This window comes from Loxodonta africana, chromosome 14 (genome assembly GCF_030014295.1).
Source record: "Loxodonta africana isolate mLoxAfr1 chromosome 14, mLoxAfr1.hap2, whole genome shotgun sequence".
In the NCBI taxonomy this organism is placed as follows: domain Eukaryota; kingdom Metazoa; phylum Chordata; class Mammalia; order Proboscidea; family Elephantidae; genus Loxodonta; species Loxodonta africana.
The window spans coordinates 57,067,682-57,079,975 of NC_087355.1; the positions used below are offsets into that span (position 1 = coordinate 57,067,682).

At 39.6% G+C, this 12,294-nt stretch overlaps 1 protein-coding gene across 1 annotated transcript in view; it reads left to right on the top strand.

Annotated features, from left to right (window-relative positions):
* Window positions 1-2,653: 2,653 nt before the first annotated feature.
* Window positions 2,654-12,294, top strand: part of OXR1 (oxidation resistance 1) — a 149,280-nt gene continuing 139,639 nt past the window's right edge. Inside the window, exon 1 of the mRNA XM_064267998.1 lies at window positions 2,654-2,687. Within this exon, the coding sequence (XP_064124068.1) occupies window positions 2,669-2,687 (19 nt within the window). The 5' untranslated portion in view covers window positions 2,654-2,668. The remainder of the gene's footprint in view (window positions 2,688-12,294) is intronic.

Here is a 12,294-nt window from a genome sequence, read left to right on the forward strand (position 1 = left end):
TTTGGAGTTGAAATCGACTGGACAGCATCTAACAACAACTAAAATAAAACACCTAGCAGTGGTAAAGTGCCATGAACTTATCAGAAGCTTTGCATAAATTTTCTTACTTAGTAGCATTTATAGGGAATGCTGCTGGAACTATTAAAGGATCCAAACAGAGAGCTTGTAGTGGATACAAAGATGGCTCACTGGTAGACTTCTCAGCTTTCATGTAGGAAGTCTGGTTTCAAGTCCTGGCAGTGCACCTCGTGCTTAGCCATCACACACCTGTCAGTGGAGGCTTGTGTGTTGCTATGATGCTGAACATGTTTCAGTGGAGCTTCTAAACTTAGACTGACTAGGAAGAAAGGTCTGTCAGTCTACTTCCAAAATTCAGCCAATGAAAACCTTATGGATCACAATGGTCCAGTCCACCGCCTATCACGGGGAAGGTGCAGTATTGGGCAGCATTTCATCCAGTTGTGCATTCGGTCACCCTAAGTCGAGGCCAACTCCACGGGACCTAACAACAACAGTGGATACAAAAGTAGTGCCGTAGAAAAGATGGTTGTTGTTGGGTGCCATTGAGTCAATTTTTGACTTAGAGTGACCCTATGTGACAGAATAGAACTGCCCCATAGGGTTCTCTAGGCTGTAATCTTTATGGAAGGAGCCCTGGTGGTACAGTGGTGTTCAACCCACCAGCCACTCCATGGGAAAAAGAACTGGCAGTCTGCTTCTGTAAAGATTTACAACCTTGGAAGCCCTATTGGGTTGCTGTGCCCTATAGGGTCACTATGATTTGGAATCCACTTGATGGCAATAGGTGGGTTAATCTTTATGGAAACAGATTGCCAGGCCTTTCTCATGTTGAGCCACTGGGTGGGTTCAAACCACCAGCCATTTGGTTAGCAGCAGAGTGCTTAACCGTTGAGCCACGAGAGCTCCTTATAGAGAAGATTCAAAACTCGTTGCAGTTAAGTCTGACTCGTAGTGACCCTATAGGACACAATAGAACTGTCCCATAGGGTTTCCAAGGAACGGCTGGTGGATTTAAACTGCTGACGTTTTGGTTAGTAGCTAAGCTCTTAACCACTGAGCCATGAGGGTTTCACTATAGAGAAGATTTGACATCAAAAATTTTCATTTTGGAATGAATCCTATTGCCAGTTTATCCCATTTTCTTCTAAAAAAATGTTGGCTTGGTCTTGTACTTATTAGTTGTATTTCATAGCATACTATGAAACTGCCAGAATTTGGCAAAAGCCATAATCTCTGTATTTCATGCCAAAATCTTGATATTATCACTATTACTTAGAACATCATAGTTATGAACTGGTGTAATGTGGATTCTCTTTTCTTTATGACCATTGTCAGTTTATGACAATATAGTAAGTTTGCTACACAGTTTTTGATGAATTGTAGTATCTTTTTTAACTTGTCCGTGAAGCCCACCTATTTTTCATCCAATAGTTCTTGGACTTACAGGAACCTTTTTGTGCCGAGTTGATTTTTCTTTACCCAGTGATTGCGATCCCTGCCCCCAAGTAAAGTACAGCATAACAAGACGTTTATATCTCAGTGAGTTGCCTTTGAAGAAACTCATGAAAATGTGTTGAGAGGGAAGAATAAAAGAAAAGCATCCACCAAAATCTTCTCCAGTATTCTGGGGTTCAAGGACATGAACAGGGCCTCCAAGAGAGCCAGGCTGTAAACAGAGCCATTTCCCTCCACAGGGCTAAAAGGGACGGTGGATTAAGAGGGGGCCGAGTAGGACTGGCAGAGTTATTTACTCTTATGCCTTCACTCAATTCCTAAGTGTTCAGCGCTGTGACAGCTGTTAGGGGGAACTCTCTCCTTGTCCCAATAAGGAAAAGGAGACAAAAAAGAAATAACTATAATGCAAAGTAGAATGTATTATATTGTGATGATGCATTTGAAGGTTCTGGGGGAAAACCAAATTTATATTAACAGTTCACTAAAACCAAACCAAACCCTTCGCTCTGCGTTCGTTCTGATTCCTAGTGACCCTATAGGACAAAAGAGAATTGCCCCCAAGGCTGGAATCTTTATGGAAGCAGATTGCCACATCTTTCTCCTGAGGAGCCACTGGTGGGTTTGAGCTGCCAGCCCTTCAGGTGGCAGCTGAGTGCTTAACCACGCACCACCAGGGCTCTTTGATAATGAACTGGCAGCATTTAAATATTTGCGAAGGTACAAAACCAGCCTGATTTGAACCCAGTTTATCAGATCCACAGCCTGCGGGTGCTATTAGGACTGCACAACAGAGGTTTGTTAGAGGTGGCCATGCCATAGATTTACTCTGCGATAAGAAATCCTACAGGAGTTAGATGCTGAATTCTGTTATCTCGCTCCATGGTAGACTTTGGAGAGTCAGTTTAGTAACATATTATGCTGAGTATTCTGACATTCTTTCCAAAATGTTCAGTGAGCCAAGAGCAAGTTCACAGTTGCACCGAAAGTATGGTGGGTTTCCTGGGTGCAGAAACAGAAATCTGAATCTCACACACTGCCACCAGGGGTCAGGGACCAGGCGGGGGAGAGGGCACTCACCCAGAAAGGAAGTGTTGTCTTACCCGAGGAAACACATCAACCAAAATTCCCAGTCTCCTCTTCCTGAGAGCAGCATATTGCAGGCTGAGTAGAGTTTGAAGGGAGGACCTCAGAAATGTTCTGCCCACGTAAAGGTATGTGGAAATACTCTCAGCATGTAAACAAGTCCTTGTGGAAAGCCATTTAGGCAGGCTTTATAGGGCTTACTTTATATTTTCAAAACCCCACCGAGTAGCTATCTGGATCTGTTGTCTTCCATCTCCAGGAAGGGAATGTTTGGTGAGGGAGGTGGGAAAGGTATGAACTGTCAAACTACTAAATCTAAATATAAAAAAGACTTTATGTGCATGTACGTTACTTCTCTATGATTTGTAGCAGGTGCTGCTGCCGTGACTCTGTAAGGAGCCACCCCTGAAATAGATTTAGATAGAGTAATTTTGAGTCTGTTTCCAGTAATTTTGATTTTGTGACCAACGGCCATTTGTAACAAGTCATTAGTGAAGTTTTGTGGTTTTTTTGGTTCATTCACAGGATATCATTTGTCAATAAGATTTCTCTCTAGCCTTATTTTGCCCTTAACTGAAAAATCGTGCATAACTGGGGTAATGATAGTAATCGAATCTCACATTCCTGCTTTTATCACCACTGTGCTCTAGGTTTGAAGGACTGGTAACGCATTTCCTTAAGGCTCTTTTAATTGTCCCCTTAATACTCTGCTGAAATGTCCATTTTCCTTTACAGTTTTATTACTTTAAGTTCTGTAGACTCCAGAGAAATAACCAGAAAAATAGATCGGTTTTTTTCCTTTTTTTTAAGTTTTGGGCTAACAAGCCAAAATAACTTTATTATTGATGGATCGACCTGTACTTTTAAATGGAAGGAATAAAGTTATAAAAAGAACTGAGGCATGTAAGTAACCTCTTTGATTTTTAATGGCATGCAGCAGATGGAATTCATTATTGACTTTTAAAAATGTAATTGCTCTGGATTATTATTTATTTATAGTTTTGCCTTTCAACAGAAGTAATTACCATTACTAGGTTAGTTTTTCCTCAATCGCAAGCAACTATGTGACAACAACCTCAGAATGTATGATATAATTTACCACTTAGTCATGAAGCTTAATGACATTGCAGGATATTATCTCTTCTAAATTAGTAATAAATTGATGAGCGTAATGCACAGCTAAAAGGTTGAGTATCTTTCCTTCTATCTGGGCAATTGAAAAAGCAATTATTTCACATTATAAGACAGTTTATTTATGAAATTCCCATTGCATAAACAAAAATGTTTTTAATTAGAGATCAGTAATCTAATTTCATTTTTCCAGTTCAGCACACAGATGCTATGATGATAATCATAATATATGCAAAATTCCTAAGTAAAAACATTCAGATGATCGGTTTCAGCCTAAACAACTTTTTAATCTTAATCACGAATTCTACAACTTTTTAGTCATCAAGGAGGCCAATAACCTGTTCTAACAAAATTCAGTTTCTAAGCAGTGCCAAATATTTGCTCAATTATGTTAAGTTTAAATTTGAGAGATATCAAAATGGTCTAGTTTTCAATCTTTAGAATTTAAAAAATATGCTACAGTAGAAAAAATTTCAGTGTTAGTCATAAAACTGTATATGTTACAAAAAATGTATAAAGCCGTTTTTCAAAACTGATATTTTAAAGTATTATTTCAGTTTTTTTTTTTTTAAATACAGGCTAACAATTATATTTTAGAAAATAGATCTGGTGTGGACAGGATTTAGAACACTTTTGAATTTAAATGAAACTCCTGGTTAAATTCCATCGCTCCTCACGCTCTTCCTCCCTCTCCTCCAAGTCATCCTGCCCCCGCCCCCGGCTCCCCGCCCCCAGCTTGCTCCTCTGTACTCTCCTCCCTCCTCTACTGCGTATCCTCTTGGCACCTGCACACTCTTTTGTCCCAAGTGGATCTGTTTTCTTCAACAGGGGTCATAACTGTGAACTTGAAAGATAGCAATTAATATTTCATATGTAGCACTTAAGTCTCTTTTCTTACATTATGCCTTTTGCTTCTTTGTACTCGTTTACAGGCACTTAATAAATGCTTACTGATTGTCTAAATTTTATATGATGACTGATTTTGAGAATTTCCCTACCCTCTGTAGTTACCAGTACTGTATTTCCTTGATTCTGAAGTGCACTTTTTTTCACATTTTCACATTGGGAAATCTGAAAACTTCTTTTGATCAATGGTACATCATAATTTATTTGGCAGTTTTTTTCTTTCTTTATGGTACATCTTATTTTTTTGTTTGTTTTTTATGGTACATCTTGTAGATTTGATGAAATAAGGCAGTAATAAAATACATATAAGTCTATTATTTGTATGATATGCTAAAGGCTGTGTATTTCACATCCAAACTTTGAGAATTATTTTTTTTTTTAATGTGGCTTATTTATGGCCTCACTACTTTCCTCACTAGGAGCCTTTCCCCAGTACTTTCCTCCTCCCTGTCTCCCTTGCATTCTTGTTCTTCTATCTGTTTTGCGGGCAACTGTCTTGGCTGAACACCTCTGGAAAATACTTAGAGAACTGTATTAGTAATTTAATTACCAGCATTCAACCGTAATAAAACAAAAAGAGGATAAGTATTTTAAACTGAAAACTGTTGTCTTCTCCTTAAAACGATATGGAATTAGCAGTCTGATAATTATTTTCAGAGCTTAAAATTCTGCATTTAAAGGATAGAAATAATATGAATAATTTTCTTGTCACAGGATTGGTAGGATAATTTGATAAAAGAAAAAAATCAAGCCAGTAAAAATATTGAATATGCAATGTATATGAGAGTACTTTATAAACCACGAAGTACTGTTTAGTTATAAATTTTAAGGATCAGTATTAAACAAAACATTAGACAGGCTTATGTGTGACCAGAAAGTGAGGGAGAGGAGAAAAGGAGAAGCAGTGGTGGTTCAGTTGTAGAATTCTCCCGTCATGCGGGAGACCCAGGTTCGATTCCCAGCCAATGACCCTCATACACAGCCACCACCCATCTGTCGGTGGAGGCTTGTGTGTTGCTATGATGCTGAACAGGTTTCAGTGCAATTTTCAGACTAAGACTGACTAGGAAGAAAGGCCTGGTGACCTACTTCCAAAAATCAGCCAGTGAAAACTCTGTGGATCCTAATGGTCTGGCTCACAACCATCATGGGGATGGTGCAGGACTGGACAGCATTTTGCTCTGTTGTGCATGGGGTGGGTTGCCATGAATTGAGGGCCCAACTCCACACAGCTAACGAACAACAACAAAGAGAGTAAATTCTGCATATTTAGTCATCGTTGAAAATAACGATATGACCCCTTAACTAAGTGACTGAAATAAAAGGAGAAGTTTGAAAACTATCTTCACAGAAGCGTCTACATATCAGACTCCCAGCTATTCTGAATTCCAATGCTGAATGCAAGCGGATCCCTGAGAGCTTGTATCCTTTATTGAATGAGCAGAGCCCCAGCCCAGAGTACCTCCATGGCATTACAAATAGAAGAGGTTACCTAGATTCCTCAATTCTTTTCCTATCTTTTTTTCCTTCTATTTAAGAGACAAGTCAGCCTGCAAATTACAGGGAGTCTTTGGTTAAAAAAAAAAAATAACATAAGCACGTTAAGCAGTGGATTTTGTATCAACATAATTCTCAGAACAAGGTGCAGACTTATCGGATAGCACAGTAAGATCGGCTTTAGCCCAGTTACTTTCCAACTTGGAAATCTGTGACAGAGTTTTGTCTAACTCCTCACTTTCAGAGGGAAAACACGGTCAGGCTAATTGCCAGCAATTAGGGTTCATGCATTTGTTTGTTTTACTTTCTTGGTTGAAGCAATCAAACCTTACTTTATCATCTATTTGTTGGGTCCCGAATGTTATTTATTTACCAAAACCTGTTATAAATAAAGATTGGAACTGAAATAGAATTTACACATGAATGTACTTTTTAATAGGGCCTTTACCTCTAATGAAAAGAGAGTTATGGATATAAGCTAATGCCCACTGGAGAAAAGAACTACAAGTCACAATGGAAATTGTGGGAGAGCCCTACTCCCTGATTCCAGAAATTCATGAAGGGGAAAAACCAAAAAACCAAACCTGCTGCCGTTGAGTCGATTCCAACTCATAGTGACCCTATAGGACAAAGTAGAACTGCCCCGTAGAGTCTCAGAGGAGAGCCTGGTGGATTCAAAGTGCCAACTTTTTGATTAGCAGCTGTAGCTCTTAGCCACAGTGAACCCAATGGGATAGTCACATAGCCCCTTTCAGAGTCAGGACCCTTTTCCTGCCATAAGGTGAACTTCAAATATTTTCAGCATTTTATCTTACACTTTGCCAATGAAAAATGAATTCCATAGGAGAATATAGGTACCACTGCATGTTGTTGTTGTTAGGTGCCATCGAGGAGGTTCCGACTCATAGGGACCCCATGTACAACAGAATGAAACACTGTCTGGTCCTGTTCCATCCTCATAGTTGTTGCTATGTTTGAGCCCATTGTTGCAGCCACTGTGTCAGTCCAACTTGTTGAAGATCTTCCTCTTTTTCCTTGACCCTCCGCTTTACCAAGAATGATGTCCTTCTCCAGGGACTGGTCCCTCCCAATAACATGTCCAAAGTATGTGAGATGAAGTCTCTCCACCCTCACTTTTAAGGAGTATTCTGGTTGTACTTCTTCTAAGACAGAATTGTTCATTCTTCTGGCAGTCCATGGTATATACAGTATTTTTTGCAAAACACTATAATTCAAATGAACCAATTTTTCTTCTGTCTTCTTATTCATTTTCCAGCGTTCGCATGCACATGAAGTAATTGAAGACACCATGGGTTGGGTCAGGTGCACCTTAGTCCTCAAAGTGACATCTTTGCTTTTTTAACACCTTAAAGAGGTCTTTTGCAGCATATTTGCCCAATGCAATGCATCGTTTGATTTCTTGTCTGCAGCTTCCATGGTCATTGTCTTAGGCATCTGGTGTTGCTATAACAAAAATACCACGGGTGGATGGCTTTAACAAAGTGAAATTTATTTTCTCACAGTCTAGTAGGTTACAAGCCCAAATTCAGGGCATCAGCTCCAGAGGAAGGCTTTCTTTCTCTGTCAGCTCTAGAGGAAGGTCCTTGTCCTCAATCCTTCCCTGGTTGAGGAGCTTCTCAGGTGCAGGGAGCCTGTGTCCAAAGGATGCACTCTGCTCCTGGTGCCGCTTTCTTGGTGTTATGAGGTCCCCAACTCTCTGCTTGCTTTCCTTTCCTTTTATCGCTTGTAAGATAAAAGGTGATACAAGCCACACCCCAGGGAAACTCCCTTTACATTGGATAAGGGATGTGACCTGAGTAAGGATGTTACATCCCACCCTAATCCTCTTTATCATAATCTAATCTTGCCTCATTAACCGCAGGCAGAGATTAGGATTTACAGCACATAGAAAAATTACATCAGTCACAAAATGGAGGATCACCACACAATACTGGGAATCATAGCCTAATCAAGTTGACACATATTTTGGGGAGACCCAATTCGATCCATGACTCCATCTTAATTTAATATTAATAAGAGCAAACAGTTATATAGGGCTTACTTGATTTTAAGTACTATACTAAGTGCTTCACACATACCAACTCATTAACATGTTAACTCACTTTTGTATATTAATCCCACAATAACCAATATTAGCCATTAGTGTAATTCTAGACTCTCCTTTTTCTGCCCCACCCTTCAGCTAAGCAGCCAGGAGATCCTTTTTACTCTTAAAATATGTCCAGAATCCATTCAGCTCTCACCATCACCACCTGCACTGCTTCCTCCTAGGTCCCAACCACCACCATCTTTCTATTGCATTATGGCAATAGCCTCCTAACTGGTCCCCTGCCTCTTCCCATGCTCTCTGTCCTCCACACCAGTCTGTTTCCATTAAGGCAGCTGGAAGAATACCGTTAAAACACGAATCTGATTGTGTCACTCCTTAGCCCAAACTTCTTCAATGGGTACCATCTCAGAGTAGAAGCCAAAGTCGTAATCATGGCCCATAAGGCCCTATCTAATCGTACTTCCACCTCAAGTACACACCTTATTTTCTACAATTCCTCCTTCCTACTGTCCCCCCTTCGTTCATCCCTCTCAAGCTACACTGACCTTTTACTGTCCCTCAAACACACCAAACATGCTTCTGTCTCAAGGTCTTTGTAATTACTGTTCTCTCTACCCAAAGGCTTTTCCCACAGAGATCAACAGGGCAGCTCACTCACTTCTTTTACTCAGGTTTTCACTCAATTTGCCTTTTCTGTGAAACCTGCCCTCTCTACGCTACCTAAAACTTCAAACACTACAGCACCTCAACGGTTTATATCCCTCTTTGCTTTATTTTTTCTCCTTGGCACTTATCATTGTCTAACATGTATATGTATGTGTATTTATCGTGCTTACTCATTGCCATCAAGTCAGTTCCGACTCATGGCAACCCCCCGTGTTGCAGAACAGAACTGCTCCATAGAATTTTCTTGGCTGTAGTCTTTTATAGAAGCAGATTGCTAGGCCTTTATTCCATGGTGCCACTCACTGGATGGGTTCAAATCTCCAACCTTTAGAATGGTAGTAGAGAACAAACCCTTTGTGCCACCCAAGGATCTTTTCAAACTACTGGAATGCAAACTTCATAAGAAGGAATTTTGTCTTTTTTTCTTTTTCATACTCTATCCATAATGCCAAGAGCAGTGCCTTGTACGTAGCCTGCCCTCAATAAATATTTGTTGACTATATCCTCAGATCAACGCTGTATTTTAGGTATAGTTATTACTCCCATTTTACAGGTGAGAAAACCAAGAAAGATTAAGAAACTTGCCCATGACCAAACAAACTAAGCATATGGCAGAGCCAGGATTGAAACCCAAGACCCTGGTTCCAGAGTCTGTGCTTGAAGAAGGAAGTCTATAGTATGGCTTCTCTATTAAGGTGACCCATTCGGCTAATCGGAAGAAGAGAGCAACATATATAGAATCATCTATCATTTGAGATTTTCTTCACTGTGCTTTCCTTCCAGTTAAATGGAGAATTGAGAGAACAGTCATATAGAGCAAAGCCCTCTTCCCCCATCACTTTTATACTTTTTTTTCTAAAAAAAGGACAAGATTTTTTTTAAAACAAATACATATTAAAAAATGACCCTAATCCCAGCTGTGTTGACATTAAAAATAATAAACTAACAGCTGCACAATGGTAAAATGAGTTAATACCATAGAAAAATATAAAATGAAAACATTTATTGAATGCCTACTATATTCTGTAATAAGTCCTGGGAAAACTTTAGTAATACAGTAGAGTCTAATGAGAGAGGCAGACTCATAAATGGACAGTTACACTGATACATTTCTTTAAGCGTCACAGTAGGGTTATGTGCAATTCTAAATTGGAATTTAGAAGAAACGCCAACTAGAGGTCTGCTGACAGCTGAATGCAGGGCCTTGGAGAGAGAGTTGTGGGCAGATAGGTCACAGTGGGTAGATAAGGATTAAAGGTCTCAAGAGTAAAGAAAGAGTTTCTGAAAGAAGAAGTGGGAGAATGCTAAAGATAAATGTGACTTCCTTCGCGATTTTGCTTTGGAGGATGGGACTATGTAAGGGAGAGGATTTTTTAAAAATAACATTTCATGTGTAATAGAATAGAAATTATAGGCAAATAAGTGATCTGAAGGATATGTACATGTTGAATTTGACTTGTACAAGGATATTACTTATCCAGATGCATAATGTAGAAAATTGTCATTATCATGTCTCCCAGACTACTTCAATCTATTCTTTCATAGGATTCAGGTTTCAGGATACAGACAAACAAGAACAAGAAATTCTTTTTTCCAAATTGTTATGTTTGCTGACATACTAAGCCAACTATAACTTCCTACACTTAACAGCAAAAAACAAACAAAAAATGCTGTTAATCCTAAGTCTGTTTAGTGTGTTTTTCTTCCTCACGTTTGTTTTCTTATCCTTCCTTGTTCTGAAAATTCAGGTCTCAGCTGATCATTTCTCTCATTTGACAAGGTCACTCTGCATTTCTTGACTGTTATCCAAGCATTGGCAGTCCTATCTGGCTTAGTAAACAGACTGCTTAGTCATTCAAGTCCTTCCTCAAGAGGTCACAGTGCCCTCACACGGTGGTCACTGAGCAAGTAAAAAAGAATAAGAATTTCCGGTAACAAGTGTTAAAAAGAGAACAATAGAGGAATGAGATCAAATGTGACTGGAGGCAGGTGTGACGGTAGTGCAACTTGGATAATGATGGGGCATCCCCAAGAAGGTATCATGAGTTGAAACCCAAATGATGAGAAGCCAGCCATACAAGAATCTGGAAGAATAGTTAACCAGGTAGAGAAGGTGCAAGTGAAAGGTCTGGAGGTGGAAATGAGTTTAGTTTGTAAAAGGAACAGAAAGAATACCAGCATGACTGGACAGTGGTAGGAGTACCATGAGGAGATGAGGCCTCAGAGTCAGGCAGGGACAGGATGTACACTTGTGACTGACCTAACTCTAGGCTATATTTGACTTGTGCCTACCAGGAGTGGAATCGTGACCCCCCAACTGTAAATCAATATTACTTACAACAGGAAATAATTTGAATTTGCTCTGCATTGCATAATTTATAAAAACCCTTAACATAAATTCTCATCTTACTTAAAAGTTTCATAACATCCCTGTAAAGTGAAAATAAACAAACAAACCAGTTGCTGTCTAGTCGATTCCAACTCGTAGCAACTGTATAGGACAGAGTAGAATTACCATGTAAGGTTTCCAAGGAGCAGCTGGTGGATTCAAACTGTGGACCTTCTGGTTAGCAGCCTGAGCTCTTAACCCACTGTGCACCATCCCCGTAAAACAGGCAGGGCTAATATTATTTCCAAGGATCTCTGGTGGTGCAAACAGTTAAGTGCTCAGCTGCTAACTGAAAAGTTGGCAGTTCAAACCCACCCAATGGCTCTGGGGGAGAAAGACCTGGTGATCTGCTTCTGTAAAGAAAACTCTGTGGGGCAGTTCTACTCTGTCACATGGGGTTGCTATGAGTCAGAATTGACTCCACAGCACCCAACAACATATTATTTCCATTTTATAGATAAGGAAACTGTGGTACATAAATGTTACGTTGCTTGCTTTAAAAAGCCTACAAAGCCCTCCCCCAACCCGCTTCGAGTGTTCGGGCTCCTGGTGCTTAATCAAAATTGTCAAAAAGTCAGAACTGTCTTTTAACCCGGATTTGCAATGAACACATTAGCTTTGGTATAACTGAGTGCTCATTATCACTCAAAAAAGAAAATAAGAGTTGCTACAAGGAATAAAAAACAGGATGACCTTAATTTGTTCTAACAGAACGTGTATCTAGAGCAAGAATCTACACACAACCTGTTCAGCCACGTCTCTGATTTCTACTAGGTGTCTGCTTTCATTTGAAGTTCACTGCCAGATTTAAGCTTTATAGAATTCACTTGGGAACATGAATTTGAGAACAGGACAGATTAGTCCAGGTGAGAATCGTTGACAACATAAACTGGGGCAGTGTTAGTTTAGGTCTCCTACCTCAGCCACCTTTGTCACCAAGTTCTTTCTGCCGTGTATGATAAATAATGTTCCCTGATCTTGTTGAAATGTTGTCAAATGTGACAGATTTTTTTTTTAAATTCAAAAAATTGAGCTGCAGTTTTCTTCTAATTTTCATGTTTACTTTGTTATAAAA